Source organism: Bombyx mandarina, chromosome 25, assembly GCF_030267445.1.
Source record: "Bombyx mandarina strain Sakado chromosome 25, ASM3026744v2".
Taxonomy (NCBI): Eukaryota; Metazoa; Arthropoda; class Insecta; order Lepidoptera; family Bombycidae; genus Bombyx; species Bombyx mandarina.
The window spans coordinates 8,227,325-8,244,281 of record NC_143231.1 but is presented as its reverse complement, the minus strand read 5'-3'; the positions used below and the strand labels follow the sequence as shown (position 1 = coordinate 8,244,281).

The following is a 16,957-nucleotide window of genomic DNA, read 5'->3' as shown; positions in this document are numbered from 1 at the left end:
TTTGCCTTAAGTAAATTAGTAAGAACTTCAGACAGAATAACTAGATTTGGGAGTAAAAAAGTTTTGATATTAAGCAATCTGAATCATTCAAATAAATGAACATTTGTTTTTTGTAAATTTTTATTTACATAAGTGAAAATATTAGCAGACAATAAGTATAATCATCACACATTCAGTACAACATCAATCCATAATATAGCCAGAGCAGGCCCAGATTTGCTTTTTTAGCGAGACGTGGGCAATATTGAGAACGATCAGTTATTTTTTTTATTTCAGGTAATTCGTAACGCTTTTTTATGATTGCAACTTTTTCAGTGATAACCTTTTTAAAGATGGCGGCGAATTAGTTTCCATATTGGCCACGCTAAAATGGAGCCATGTCGGCCAAGGAGTCATATTTATTTTTTAGTACAATGTTCCCTTAATCCAACCAAAAACAATAGACATACTAAAACATTTTGTAACTAGTTCAGCTTGGATTTTGTTAAGATGATCTGTAAAAATTTTACTTGCAGAGCATCAAGGCACTCCGTACATCTGAGGGAAAAATAAACGGCTTTGATTTTTTAAAATACAATTTGCGAATTTACTAGCTCTTTCTAATGTAGACTTTTTCAATTCAACACTTATTCTAGCAGTTTTTTTTTGTAGCAATAATTAAAGAAATTAAGCTTATGTTTACTCTGTATCATAAAATATTGCCATTTCTTAAATATGAATGCGGTTTAAATTCCTGTTTGAAATTAATCACGTGGTTCGAACGTTTTTGGAAATGTTATCTCAGGTTTCTGTCAAATGCACTAAGAAAAAATATTTAACATTTGTAAATGTATGATATGAAACTTATTCTAAGAGCATAATACATCAAATTTCTCACTTGTTCCTTAAAACTAACACTTTAGCGATTGTAAATCTAAAACTGATAATGTTTAAAACACAATTAAAATAATATAACTCTGTTTAAATTTATTACATTACAATTTATATATAAATATATTTCTTGGAAATTTCATTTCTTTTTGTTAACAGTTTTCAATAATTTACGTAGATTATAGTTTGCCACAACTTTGTTAACATATATTTTGGTCGACTGTGTGAAGACTGATGGGTAATGTCTGTACCATATGCAGTGCACGTTTCAAGAATCATATTTGATAAAAACGGAAACTATTCTGTTTTTATCTACATGTATATTATTGTTTATATGTATATATTTTTTGTAAGGAATTTTTGTAAGGGTCTATTTTATATACATATATCCATATTGGAATTCTGTAGAATAAGTTTATTAAGCGAATTCGTACAAAGACCATTTAAAAAAAAAAGACGTACTTGTCTTGTCAAATTCCTTATCGGCTCGTTCATATATGAATTTCTTTAGGAAACAATGTTTAATTTATTAATAATGTATTAAATTTTTATATTGTTTCTCTGCAGCCTGTTTGAATAACTTCATGAAGTTGTTTGTTTTGGAAAATTTTTTTCTTCGAACCGATCACAACCACAAAATATATTCGACCATGGATGATACACTATATATTTATAGAAGCGGATATATATTGACGGTCTAGAACGGCCCAGCAGAACGTATTTAACACGGAGATCAGGGCTATCAACAGCGAGAAATCGATGCAAAAAATTTCGTCAATATTTTGGTATTGAATTGTAACGCTTTTATTAAGAATTGTATTGCTCTGATTGAAAATGTACGATACAGGAAAACCTATAACTTTAAATCTGATGGAAAAATTTATACGAATACAAATAGACGTTACGTGATAAAAAACACCAAATTTTATTATCGATTACGAATTTCAAATACAAATAGGTTTAAATAAAAAATTAATAATTTCACACGAATACAATAGACGTATCAGTCGTATAATATAAAGTATTTCCTTTTAATATAATTAAAAAGGGTTTTCACATTTCACATCATAAGAATCACACGACGCCATTTATATGTATCGATTTTTAACAAAGCTATAATTTCGTTTCCATCAAAAATACGTTCACGCGTTTTACTCGATTTCTCCAGGTATTCATGTTATAATCGAATAATCAAATATCGATTTTTTTAGTTACCGATTGAAATCCATTGTCCGTGTAAGTTCGAGTTCTTTCTAGAAGGGCGGCGGTGCTGTCGCGATCTTGGTGCCCAGTTTCATAGGTCCCTGGGCTCGAGCGGAACGACGCGCTTCCATCTCTCTCTGTCTTTGTAATTTCCTCTCTTCTCGTTTCCTTCGTAACTCGTCCATCTTTGAAGCATTGTTTTCTATAAAAAAAAACAATTTTATTTATATAATTGTCGTTGGGCGAACCTCTTGTAACAATACTGTTAATTTCTGAAACTTATAAGTTCACAGTGTCCCACACTTATAAGTATCACAATCTCATTATAAGGAGACAACCACATATGCCCGTATCTTTAGACGTTTCGTAAAATAGTCCTCCACTCTTAACTCATCCGATGATGCTTGAGAATTCCCTCCAAACTTACTCGAGTTTGGTATTTTTAGTCGACCATTACAATAATCCTCAACTGTCCTCGAGTGAGGTAATAATGATGAAAGAACAATGGCAATTTTTTACCTGAATGTTTTAAAAGGCGTCTTAGATTAAGACATAAACGAAACTTCATCATTTCATTTGCTCGTTTTTTATACGATGTTAGATTTACGTGGCAAAGCCACGAAAAAATGTTAATTTAATAAGCTTTTAATTCGATTTTTGTGTACTTCCGGTATAATACATTTGTAAAGGATGGCATTTATACTATTGGGACAAAAAAGCAATATTTTTTGATAATGAATAATATTCATAAAGTATTTAAAATGAAAATAATAATATTAATTATCCTTTGTTACAATTAGTACTTAATTAACTAAATATGTAATAGTAATGCCAGCACTGCAGATGACAATGATTTGAACAGTATAACAACTGACATAATGCGCATGACTATGCCCGTCCATAAGGCTCGTGAGTGGAAGAGAGAGCGAAATACTCGCTTCACCGCTCCGATTTTTTATGACCCAAACTGCACGGACAAAATAATTCTACAATAGTAAATTAGCTTTGCAAGCCTTCGTTTGTCGCAAATGTGTGACTAATTCGTTCAAAAGGTTAAAAGTACCTATCTCTGACACACATTTTTACACATTTACAAAGAAGAAAGAACAAACGATATAATAGGTATGTATATGTACCTAGGTAGCTCTGCAATTGCTAAGGGTACCTACTCGAGTACTATTATAAGTGTATCCTTGGTTCATCTATGATAAGGAAACTAAAAATGTTATTTAAACATATCATTAACCTATTTTTTCAATTTGTTATAGTACGTGCGTACAAAAATCAGAGACATCTATTTATTGATAGATAACCTCAAATTATAAAGTAAACACGTTGATATCTTTTTTTTGTGACTTTCTAATACCAAAAATATTTCTGATTAAGCTTAAGCTATGTTATTCCTATCGTTTTAGTATTTTTTTGTTTCAAGACGCCGCAAATAGATGTCAGGTAAAATGTTGTATAGAAAGCTGCCATTGTTCTTTGATCAAGCTTGCATCAAACCCATAGAGTTCTGTAGTTCGGTAGGCAGCGGCTTGGCTCTGCCCCTGGCATTGCTGAAGTCCATGGGCGACGGTAACCACTCACCATCAGGTGGGCCGTATGCTCGTCTGCCTACAAGGGCAATAAAAAAAAAAAAAAAAAAAAAAAAAAAAAAAGTCTATGGTCATTGTTTAATGTCAAAGTCAAGCTGCCGCTGTCTGTTTGACACTAGATGAACTTGTTTGATGTTTTGGTTGCTGAGTTATTCGTAAATATCTGTGCATGCGGTAAATCTGAAAGTGTATTATTTATTTTCTAACCTATTATTATTTTAGATTTCGGATCCGGCTTTGTATTTTTATTCGCCGCTTTTGTGTGATTTTGGTTGCATCGTGTTGTTGAAGTGCTTTTCCACAACCACCAGTTTATTATTATATAAATAAAACTTATAATCGCATTGACTTTATTTATCAGGTAGTAAGCAAAATATGAATCTTATGTAGGTAAATAAAATAAAGAGTTTCAAATGTCTAACTTCGAACTATTTACTTTATTAACAAATATTATCAAAATTAAATTATCAAAATATGCGGGAATCATGCACAGATCCAGGCCATTGCACAACAATATCATATATTTCCATTTGCGGTCCACATACTATTTGGACATTGATAGAAAACCAGCCTTGAGGAACGTTCAAGGTACGTCGCGACGTACCTTGACTTGACAGTTCGCTTACTTCACTCCGGTTAGGAAATTTTTCCAAGAACGTTTGAGTGGAGTTTATTTTTACGACTAATCATACCAAAACCCGCGTTGGAGGTTGAGTCGAGTCGAGTTAAGCTCGTGTAAACGACTAAAGATACGGGTGATAGTGTGTCTTTATAATGTATTATTGTTAGCCCTGTGTTAGTTGTGTTAGTAGTGTACAGCCCTACAAGTGAGACTACTGCCCGTATCTTTAGACGTTTCGTAAAATAGTCCTCCACTCTTAACTCATCCGATGATGCTCGAGAATTCCCTCCAAACTTACTCGAATTTGGTATTTTTAGTCGACCATTACAATATTCCTCAACTGTCCTCGAGTGAGGTAATAATGATGAAAATTTGATCAAGCTAGCATCAAACCCATAGAGTTCTGTAGTCTATGGTCATTGTTTAATGTCAAAGTCAAGCTGCCGCTGTCTGTTTGACACTAGATGAACTTGTTTGATGTTTTGGTTGCTGAGTTATTCGTAAATATGTGTGCGTGCGGTAAATCTGAAAGTGTATTATTTATTTTCTAACCTATCATTATTTTAGATTTCGGATCCGGCTTTGTATTTTTATTCGCCGCTTTTATGTGATTTTGGTTGCATCGTGTTGTTGAAGTGCTTTTCCACAACCACCAGTTTATTATTATATAAATAAAACTTATAATCGCATTGACTTTATTTATCAGGTAGTAAGCAAAATATGAATCTTATGTAGGTAAATAAAATAAAGAGTTTCAAATGTCTAACTTCGAACTATTTACTTTATTAACAAATATTATCAAAATTAAATTATCAAAATATGCGGGAATCATGCACAGATCCAGGCCATTGCACAACAATATCATATATTTCCATTTGCGGTCCACATACTATTTGGACATTGATAGAAAACCAGCCTTGAGGAACGTTCAAGGTACGTCGCGACGTACCTTGACTTGACAGTTCGCTTACTTCACTCCGGTTAGGAAATTTTTCCAAGAACGTTTGAGTGGAGTTTATTTTTACGACTAATCATACCAAAACCCGCGTTGGAGGTTGAGTCGAGTCGAGTTAAGCTCGTGTAAACGACTAAAGATACGGGTGATAGTGTGTCTTTATAATGTATTATTGTTAGCCCTGTGTTAGTTGTGTTAGTAGTGTACAGCCCTACAAGTGAGACTACTGCCCGTATCTTTAGACGTTTCGTAAAATAGTCCTCCACTCTTAACTCATCCGATGATGCTCGAGAATTCCCTCCAAACTTACTCGAATTTGGTATTTTTAGTCGACCATTACAATATTCCTCAACTGTCCTCGAGTGAGGTAATAATGATGAAAATTTGATCAAGCTAGCATCAAACCCATAGAGTTCTGTAGTCTATGGTCATTGTTTAATGTCAAAGTCAAGCTGCCGCTGTCTGTTTGACACTAGATGAACTTGTTTGATGTTTTGGTTGCTGAGTTATTCGTAAATATGTGTGCGTGCGGTAAATCTGAAAGTGTATTATTTATTTTCTAACCTATCATTATTTTAGATTTCGGATCCGGCTTTGTATTTTTATTCGCCGCTTTTATGTGATTTTGGTTGCATCGTGTTGTTGAAGTGCTTTTCCACAACCACCAGTTTATTATTATATAAATAAAACTTATAATCGCATTGACTTTATTTATCAGGTAGTAAGCAAAATATGACTCTTATGTAGGTAAATATAATAAAGAGTTTCAAATGTCTAAACTCGAACTATTTACTTTATTAATAAATATTATCAAAATTAAATTATCAAAATATGCGGGAATCATGCACAGATCCAGGCCATTGCACAACAATATCATATATTTCCATTTGCGGTCCACATACTATTTGGACATCGATAGAAAACCAGCCTTGAGGAACGTTCAAGGTACGTCGCGACGTACCTTAACTTGACAGTTCGGTCACTTCACTCCGGTTAGGAAATTTTTCCAAGGACGTTTGAGTGGAGTTTATTTTTACGACTAATCATACCAAAACGCGCGTTGGAGGTTGAGTCGAGTCGAGTTACGCTCGTGTGAACGACTAAAGATACGGGTGTACGAGTACACTTGAAACTTTATTATTTTTGTAAACCTTTTAATTATGACACAGCCTACAACATCCTACAAGTGATGTCGGATAATAGTCATATTAAGATTACAACAAACATTTATTGTACTAGATAATATACCAGTTTTTAACCCGGGAGGTGGGCCCACCAGTCTTTATGTGTGCGTGTCTTTGACAAAATTTTCATTTTAAAATTATTATTATTAAGTGAATAGATGTGCCTGATTGTTCTAAACGTTAAATTTTATGTAAACATTATCAAGGGTATTTCCATAGACCCGTAAACGAACTTTAACGAACGCACAAGGTGTATTACCAAAATATATGACGCTTGGTGCGAAAGGCCACGAGAAACATACGAGTCAATTGGACAAACTTATTATTCTCAAAGCTCGTATTAAAAAAATATTGTGGTCACATACGCGCCGTTTTTTTTCCTACCTAAATATGATATGACTAGATCTATGATATATGGTCTAGAGACCATATCAGCGTCACCTAGTAGGTGAGCTCACAGGGCCCAAACATGACGATTACTCGCTGTAGAACATCAAGCATGCCTTATAGAAACATCAAGCATACCATCAGCGTTTTCTTCTATCGGTTCGAATTCTCCGTCTTCCCAGCCTCCGAGCGAGTCGTTGCTGTTCTGGTGCGCGGCGGGGCGGTGCTCCAGCCTCGAGCTGGCCGTGCTGCGGACGAACGTCGCGTTCGCGCTGTTCACGATCGGATCCGTCCATTGAGAGTTATTCCACGTCTCCGAGGGACTGACCAGATCGGCTTTAGCGGACTGAAAAAAAAAATCACTACATAGTATAAAACAAAGTCGCTTTCTCTATCCCTATATCCCTATGTATACTTAAATCTTTAAAACTAGGTACGCAACGGATTTTGATGCGGTTTTTTTAATAGAGTGATTGAAGAGGAAGGTTTATATGTATAACAACATCCATTAAATAGTGGAGAAATCAATAATAAATCACAGTTTCTGAAGCGAAGCGAGGACGGGTCGCTAGTATTTTATAATGCAAGCGGTTATTGATTTTTATTTTGATGTAAGATGGGTATAGTTAGTTTGAATGTTGAGAGGCAGTGTTGTCCGTTCAGTCCACGCACCGGTTGTTCCTGCAGCGTGCCCCACTCCTCGTTGTCCCAGTCGTCCTCGTCGAGGGCCGCGAGCCCGGGCGCCGCCTGCGCACTGCTGCTGCCCGCACTGCCGCCCGTGCCTACATTCAAATATTACGGACTTTTTTTTATTGCTTACATGGGTAGACGACTTGCTTACTGGTGGTAGGACCTCATGTAAGTCCGCAAGGGTAGGTTCAATCGCCCCGCCTATTTCTGCCGTGAAGCATTAATGCGTTTCGGTTTGAAGGGTGGGGCAGCCGTTGTAACTATTCTGAGACCTTAGAACTTATATCTCAAAGTGTGAGGTGTATTTACGATGTAGATGTCTATGGGCTCCAGTAACCACTTAATACCAGGTGGGCTGTGAGCTTAACTTAGCCCATCTAGGCAATAAAAAAAAAGAGTATCGGGAAAAAAGATTCTAAGGTCTCAGTATAGTCACAACGGCTGCCCCCCCCTTCAAACCGAAACGCGTTACTGCTTCACGGCAGAAACAGGCAGGGTGGTGGTACCTAACCGCGCGGACTCGCAAGAGGTCCTACCACCAGTAAGAAATTTTGGTGAAGAATTATTGGTGTCGATTGGCGGAGGAAGTATAAATTGCAAAACGACAACAAGTATTATAGCAACAAAAATAATTGCTAGGCGACAGAATAATAATAACCTCCACTAGAATCGATTTCTCCCCAAGCCGCCATGTCCCAGTGCTCCGGATCGTAGTCAGAGGCCGACTCGCTGTGCTCCAGTGACGTCATGGAGGTCACCGATGACGTCGTCGTCGACATACTACTCGACGAAGGTTGCTCTGTAATAAATTGTAGAAATTAATATTTTACTATGTATTCTTCTTAAATTACTCAACTTATAAAAAATTGCGAAGGCTATTTTAAGCATATTGTTATAGGTTGATCCTGCAAAATAAATTACAGTACATATACGTAAAGTACAGTAACGTTTTATTTTTATATTATACTAGCTGTACCCGTCCGCTTCGCTGGGCATTTAAAATTAACATTATTATTTCTCACCCCCACAAAGATTCTCATCATTAACGCCCCTGCAACTGGTATAGGGAGTCCAACACTCATATAAATATTAGCCTATCCATTAAGTACATGTATTTTCTAAATGGATACCAAATTTCAAGTCAATCGGATGCATGGTTCAGTAGTTATAACGGAACATCCGTAAAAACCACTGTAGATTTATATATTAGTATAGTAAAACTTTCTTTACATAGAATCAACATTACTATAATAAAGCTAATAGATTGTTTTGTATATATAAAGCAGCAAGAATTGTAGTATAGACACAGCCCACTGAGTTTCTCGTTGGATCTTCTCAGTGGGTCGCGGTTCCGATCCGGTGGTAAATTCAGTGAGGCTTTGCTCTCGCTAGGGCCTGTGTTAGCTAACTTTCTCAGGTTGAGTCTCTCACCTACCAGTCCGAAGTAGCTGGAATAGTTTCTTAAGGTACGCGTCCATTTTATTTTGCTTTGTATGATTTCACATAGTCCTGCGTCCACTACCCACGACGCCGGTACCGAACGCCGGCATTTAAATGAGCAAAAAATACAAAGCAAAATTAAATCAGTTGCGTGTGGTGCGTCCGACGCGGACCAATGAACGCGTACCTTTAGGTTACCAGCGATTAGGTAGAGAAAAATAAATAATAGTTTAAAAAAACTAAAAAAATATGCCTTTATAGAAAATCCCACTAAAAAATAGAAATCTTAATAAATTTCAATTAAAAATAGTGTAAGAAAAAATAATTTTATTGTAAAAAAAAGCGTGGAGTGCTCTTCAGGATATTATCTAAATAACCCTTCTACTCATATCTGTTCATGAAATATTTATAGCTACTGATACCATGCACCCCACGCTTTTTACAATAGAATCAAAGACTTATTTTAAATTTTTTTATTGGATTTTCTAGAAAAGCGTATTTTCTTAGTTTTTTTAAAACTATTATTTATTTTTCATTTTTAGTTGAATTTCAATTTTTTCAATATTTTTTTTAAATATTCAATTGCCATCGGTCCTTAATAACTATACCAAATTTCGAGTTAATCCGACGTTTTGAAGGGGGTCAAAATCATGTTCAAAGATTCCGGTTACATACTAACATACATACGTCTGAAGCTAATAAAAGCGTATTTAAAAAAAGCTGTTACCCAAGGATCCGGGTTTAGAGAGTGCAGATTTAGTGGAGTGTTGCACCCGCGTGGTGTCCGAGTGCGAGCGGTAGAACTTGGCGGTGACGGCGGTGACGGCCCAGCCCGCCCACGTGGCCGCCGCGTTGCTTAGCGACGGAGTGGCCGTGTGGACGTCCGCCTCTGGAGATTTTTTTTAATTTTTTTTATTGGCTCGATGGGTGGACGACCTGGTGTTAAGTGGTTACTGGAGCCCATAGACATCTACAACGTAAATCCGCCACCCACCTTGAGATATAAGTTGTAAGGTCTCAGTATAGCTACAACGGCTGCCTCACCCTTCAAACCGAAACGCATTGCTGCTTCACGGCAGAAATAGGCGGGGTGGTGGTACCTACCCGTGCGGACTCACATGAGGTCCTACCACCAGTAATCATCAAACAAGGAAACTTCCTAACACATTTGTAGCCGCTCGGATCAACGAGCTCGCGGCCCATCTGGCATTAAGTGGTTGCCGCAGCCTACAGAGAAAGTAACGCGAATGCCGACACTCACATATAAGGGTCAACGTGTCAATCACACGGTAATGCATGAGTACTTATTAGCCGAAATAGGATTGTGGCACACACTCTATTGCCTACATAATAAAATTCTGATTCGCTTAAATGATTACAGTGTCATGTAGTTTGATATCGTAATTACTGCATAGTTAAATTCTGATAATACTTGAATGTGGATGTCTATTTAAAAATGCTTGTAAAATTGTTTTATTATTTAAATATGTTCGGATTTTACAACTCTTGTAATTATGTTCAACTTGATATAATTACAATTACAATTATGTTGTTATTGATATTCCCAAAATGGTAATATGCTGAAAGCTTATAAGTGCACTAGCCTTACTGTATACATTAAAATTATATAAAATTACACATAACTATTTGTACGTAAGATGCCTAGAATGTTCATTCGACTTTGAATCTTAATGTAAACTCAATTTATACTGGCAGCTATGAACTTCATTGTAATTATAAATATATTTTTACTTGAACATGTACTATTTGTGATTACATACCCATTCCTTCTTTTAAGCTCGGGTCTTCAGAAACTTTCTCTAGTTTACCGAGAAAGCCTCTAATCGTCCTAAAGGCAGCATCGCGAACCTATGAGATAGTTTATTTGTCTCTTAAATTGATATCAATTTATGTGTTATTGACCTATTATTAGCCGTGAGCGAATTTTAAATATTTAAAAGCGTTTTAAAATTAGTTCACACCAATTTTTTTTTGTCGGGAAACAGCGGTTTCTTATCAAACCAGTTGATATCGCGTTCATTTAAGCAATACGATACGATACAATTACGATAAACCAAAATATACAACTTTGTTTTTAAGGCCTTCGGAGATTTTGCTGCGTAACAGTCAAGATTTAGAAATTATGTGTACTATAGAAACTAGTGGTCCACCAGTAATCGAAATTAGATTTATAATTAATTGAAATTATAAGTTTGTACACTGTTATGCTTCTATTGTCAAAGAATATTTATTATGCTTCTACAATCACAGATTTCGCCGAGACTAACACTTTAGACAAATATTAATAAAGACAAAGAGTATTTAATCTATTCTCAATTTGACTACATACTTTAAGCAATAAGAAAAGTTTGACAATAAACAAATATTATGCATGCGTGTGTGTCAAATACATGCTGGTGTGTGTGTAATGTTTTTTTTATTGATTTATTGTATTTTTTATGCATAATAAAAAAAATATTAACATTCGGCACTCTATATTTTTTATTTATAAGTGTGGGAAATTTTTACTCCTTCGTTCGCGCAATTATAAGGCGCGCCAATAAAGAAACGAATCGAAAATGGCGGTAGCGATCAATCGCTCTCACTCTAAACTATTGCTGTCTTTAGTCGCACACGGGGCGTACTGCATCCAAAAAAAATATCAGTTCTGACTTTGTTCTCAGACGTGCTGTTTTCTCTCAAATTCTGTTGTTATTTGTTGCATTTGTTCGTTATTTCGTGGTTATTTTGTTATTTATTTGACACCTCCCCCTCTGCCAGGGAACCAAAGTACATTCTCATTTGTTTTTTTTATATTTTCTTACAATAAACAACTTTTTCTTCCTATCTTTTTTTTATTTGTTGACCCTACCATCTGTCAGTGCAGGTACATAGACGCCATTTTCGATTCGTTTCTTTTTTGCCGCGGCTTATACAAAGTTTTTGCTTCACGTATTAATATATAGATATACGTTGTTTGTTTACCTGTTTCTCTGGATCAATTGTCAACGGACATAGAGCCGGCAAGACTCTGTTGGCCACTTCTGATAGCAAGAAGTACTGTTGCGTGGCGGCCAGCGCTAGAACTCCGGCCTGTCGCGCCGGTGGGAAGGGATCCCTCGTGGAGCGAACGAACGCAGACACAAGCACCTTCTGCCGTATCTGCGGATGCAGGTGCGCCGCTATCTTACCGAGGCAGACTGTTGTGTTCGTTCTGTAATGAAAGTCATATCGGAGGTTGTAAAGCGATTTGGTTTATGCGACATTATTGAAACGCGCCGCCATTTTTACTAGTGGTAGGACCTCTTGTGAGTCCGCGCGGGTAGGTACCACTACCCTGCCTATTTCTGCCGTGAAGCAGTAATGCGTTTCGGTTTGAAGGATGGGGCAGCCGTTGTAACTATACTTGAGACCTTAGAACTTATATCTCAAGGTGGGTGGCGCATTTACGTTGTAGATGTCTATGGGCTCCAGTAACCACTTAACATCAGGTGGGCTGTGAGCTCGTCCACCCATCTAAGCAATAAAAATAAAAAAAATATTGTATTATTATAATTATGTACTGTCGTTGTTGTTTTTTTGTATTATAGTTTAAACCATGTTTTCGACAATTCGATGTTATTAATTTAACGTCAATTAAGCGTACTCCGTTCAGATAGTTGAAGAAGTTTTTTTTATTATGTAATTTTTTCCAAATTGTAAGCTTTAAATGGCTCTCCTGTAAAGTTTTTTTTATAGCACAGATACCCACGAGCGAACGAGCTCACGGTTCACCTGGTGTTAAGTGGTAACCGGAGCCCATAGACATCTACAATGTAAATGCTTGAGACATGAGTTGTACGGTCTCACTTTTAACAGTGCAACGGCTGCCCCACCCTTCAAACCGAAACGCATTACTACTACACGGCAGAAATAAGCAGGGTGGTGGTACCTATCCGTGCGGACTCAAAAAACGTCCTACCTGTAATTACGCAAATTATAATTTTACGGGTTCGATTTTTATTACAATATGTTATTCCTTCACCATGGAAGTGAATCGTGAACATTTGTTAAGTACGTAAAAAATTGGTACCTGCCAACGGGATTCGAACGCGGTGCATCACTACATACGAATAAACCGGGAGTCTTATTCTTTAGGCCACAACGACTCGACATGATATAAGTCTACGAATTGTTTCCACCATTAATGTATAACATCGTACTCATAATAATACAAACCCATTCCAACTGAAGACACTTCATAGTAAACTATAACATATTGATTAATGTCAAATTGATTACTTTCAATTGACGACGATTAAGCGGTCAGCGATTTTATTGGACTAACAATAATGAGTTGACGAATCAGGACAACTCATATTTCGGACTCATTAATGTCGACATGCAGATCTAAATTTTTATATTGATTTATTTTGGCGATCCGTCTAAAAATATATACCTACTATTTCATAGTCTGTCGAAAATCTTCGAATCCACAATATTTTGTAAAATTAATTGCATTTTATTTCTCACCTTATTCCTCCTTGATCATCTTTAGACTGTAACCTGGCAAAGTGTCGCAATACTTCAACGTTGAGATTGTTGTAATTTAGTTTAGATGCGAGATGAACAATCGATTTCACAGTTTGTTCCCTAATAATAGCATTTGTGTCCAAGAAGCCATTTACAACTTGCGGGAAAATTTGGTCATTAACCTAAATAAATAAACATAGATTAGTACACTCAGGCCTCTCTGATACATTCAATGATAAGGCGCTCTATTGTGGCGCTTTATTAAATAAAACATAATTAATTAACGTAGACCTATGGAGCATAAAACCTGTTCACAAGTTACATGCTCCATGATTACAAAAAAAAAACCTAGGAATAGCTAAGGTAATAGATTGTTTTCATTGATTTTATCAGTTAAGTACTGTATAATATTGCTTTAGGGGTTTACAAGAATTCTAAACTTTTTTAACTTACTGTCGAATTCTGCAGATGCATAATGAACTGGTCTAGTTGTTGCAGAAGCCTTGATCTTGTCGTTCTGTCATTAGAGGCGAATAGTTTAACAACACAGGGCACTATTTGTTTTTGGTAATCGGGATCTTCTAATAATTTGCCTAGCTGTAAACATATTAGGAGTGAACATACATTGAAATTATTATAAGCGAAAAACATTTCTTCATCAGTGGAAAAGTAACCAGTAGTTGATATAGTAATATGGTTTACATGAATTTGCTAATTTGGGAAATTCAAATATATTACAATATGTATGTATTCAAATAAATTCCTTTTTGGGTTGAGGTTTGCATATGCATATTCTGTTGAGATACAGTCTAAATATGTTACAGTAATCTGTTATTTAAAAGGTGGACATTAATTAATATTTCATAATTACCAAAACTACAGTACAACTACATAATATAATAATTATATTTTAATACAACAGTACATCTATTATTACTACAATCATAGTATATAATTATGAAACACAGCAGTTTCCAGAATTCAAATGTGAAGTAAATGTTAGAATTTCGGCTGCAGATAATGCATTATTTTGAATTTAAAATACTATTGTATCTAACGAACCTTAAACATAGGTACCAACACAGCAGAACCAGCGTCTCCATAATGAAAGGCAGTCAATAACTGCGGCAGGATCTTATGAACACATACATTTTCTGGGAAGTTATCTAAATGTGAACTAAGACTTGAGAAAAATTTTCCCTTCTCAGCTTTGTCTTTAATTTGAATTTCTTCTAAGAATAACATTGTATCTATCAAATCGTTTTTAAAATATCCACCAAGTTTACGACATCTAAAATGAAAAAGTAAAATTTTTAATTTTTATTATTGATATATAAAGAAATCAGTACAACTCAAATTCCTTAGCAGCATAAACCTGATTTAGAGAGAATAAGTTTGTATTGTATAAAGCAAATTTTAATTCATGTTTTCTTTTTGAACATCATGTTACATATGAGTCGTCTATTATCAAAGGTGGCAATCTGTGCATTTGGACAAAAAAATGTTATTGATATGTCAATACAGATTGATTTGAATATAATCGTCTCCTTCAAAGAATACGGTTCAAAACCTGCATTAAATAAAGGTTAATACTTAACCTGTTATTTATCTAAGATGTCGTTCAGAAGAGTTTTGTGACTGCCAATGGAATACAAAGTCAATAATTCGTTTTTCTGATTTACCAATAATTGTCCAAAAGTCACATTGCCGGCTTTGATAATAGTCGACTCATATATGTGTGTAAGTTCTTCATAAGAAAATCAGATATTATTTCAAACATTTACCTGGTAATAATATCAGCCGGGTTAGGTCTTGAAGCAGGGTTAGCACTGACCAGCTCACAGTACAGCGTACATAGCTGTTTTGGTATATTATCTACTGTTTTAAGAGCCGGTTGGTTTTTGAGCGGTCCATTAAATGCCTCCCATATGAGACATCCTAGTCCCCACATGTCTGATGAACTATTAAACAATACTTTAGTTTTTATATGTTAAGAATTATGAAAAACCTAGGCCATTAAGTAGTTCATAATTAAATTCCATAATCATATAATTACTATAAGTTTATTGTAAAAATACACTATGCCTCGATAAATTAATGACCAGATTTTTTTTACATAGTATGAAAATAAGTAACTTATGAATACAGTAATAAATGTAAAGTTTAAATCTAATATCATTCATTGTAATATCAATATCAACAGAGATATTAATCTCTTACTAATTAATTAAATTAGTAAATTAGTCATTCAAAATGAAACTTACCATTTAGTTGCACTTTTAAGTTTTACAGAGTCATTCTTCTCTGGTGGATCATATATTTCGAGGGCAGGTAATATCTTTATTGGTATGGGATTCATAGTTTCATGTCCTTGGGTTGTTAGAAATTCAAATCCCCCTAGTTTCCATTCACCAGCCAATGTTACAAATACAGAATAGAGGCATACATTGTTATGTCTCATATTTCCATCATTATTTAAAAATGATAAAGCTCTCTGTAGACAATTTTTAAAATTTAAATGAATAAAAAAAATGTCAATTTCCTCAATCAGTTTTTCATATATTTCAGACTATATCAATTGTAATAAGTTTGTAAACTTTAAATTAAATTTCTTTTGAACATAAAGATTTACTCGCACTCATAGACTATTGGATGCATAATTTCTATCTTTTATTTTATAGCACTCGATATACATAAAAGTATAATTTAGAAAGCTTATTAGAAACGTGTGCAATATTTTTTTTTATCATTATACTTTATTAAATTAATAACGAATTTAAATACTTAAATCAATACTTACAGTTATTTGGAATACGCCCCAGGCAAGAAATAGGTCTTTCTGCTGACCCTCAAGCTTCATACATTCTAAATGAGTTGATAAAGGCTCTACATATTCAGTAGCTATATACAAAAATTTATCAGTTTCACAGCTATCTAAATAATGTAAAAGGCTAGGGTGTCTCGTAGTCTTCAATCTTTTCAGAGAAGCTTTTGCTATGTCAAACAATGTCTCCGAATTCTTTTGAACGTCGAACAAAAATATTGATACTTCATCCTGAGTACCTCTTTTTTTCCCCTTGTGTAATGTCCAAACACTTCTGTCTTCCAGTTCTGGTACGGGTTCACCAACATCGTACGGAAAATCCTTTGTAGGATCTCGAGAGAAAAATGACCACATAATGCTTCGAATTAAATAAATAATTTACACTATATCCGTCTCCACTTGAACTCTTGAAGCATAATCACTAAGACTTTCAAGATATTTCATAATATTCTAAATAGGTTTTGAATACTAAAGCATAAAAAAACGCGTACAGTTTTCCAAAATAATAGATAAATAAAGTGAAATAAAATGATTGACCAATTGACCACACAACATAGATACATAGATTAAACACCTATTAATATTAGCATGCGTAAGCATCTCATAATAGTCTATGAAATTAGCCCTGCATACTTTTTCTGTGCAAATATTAGGTGTACTATCTATGATATT

At 35.0% G+C, this 16,957-nt stretch overlaps 1 protein-coding gene across 1 annotated transcript; it reads right to left on the bottom strand.

Annotated features, from left to right (window-relative positions):
• Positions 1 to 102: 102 nt before the first annotated feature.
• Positions 103 to 16,945, bottom strand: yata (N-terminal kinase-like protein yata). Its single transcript, XM_089738464.1, has 13 exons — positions 16,262 to 16,945; positions 15,726 to 15,955; positions 15,246 to 15,422; positions 14,524 to 14,752; positions 13,915 to 14,058; positions 13,462 to 13,643; positions 11,935 to 12,163; positions 10,731 to 10,818; positions 9,677 to 9,838; positions 8,168 to 8,308; positions 7,492 to 7,601; positions 6,958 to 7,165; positions 103 to 2,275 (listed from the first exon to the last, which is right to left on the bottom strand). Exons 1-13 carry the CDS (start codon positions 16,637 to 16,639, stop codon positions 2,124 to 2,126), a joined length of 2,430 nt encoding a protein of 809 aa, XP_089594590.1. The 5' UTR covers positions 16,640 to 16,945; the 3' UTR covers positions 103 to 2,123.
• Between the last annotated feature and the right edge of the window lie 12 nt (positions 16,946 to 16,957).

What these genes read in the sequence shown, in the direction of transcription:
- yata (XM_089738464.1), bottom strand. Translation starts at nt 16,639, where the DNA reads ATGTGGTCATTTTTCTCTCGAGATCCTACAAAGGATTTTCCGTACGAT. An exon ending in CTTAAAAGTGCAACTAAATG is followed by an intron (nt 15,423 to 15,725) that starts GTAAGTTTCATT and finishes ATTGTTTAATAG; the next exon opens with TTCATCAGACATGTGGGGAC. An exon ending in CCGGCTGATATTATTACCAG is followed by an intron (nt 14,753 to 15,245) that starts GTAAATGTTTGA and finishes TTTTCATTTTAG; the next exon opens with ATGTCGTAAACTTGGTGGAT.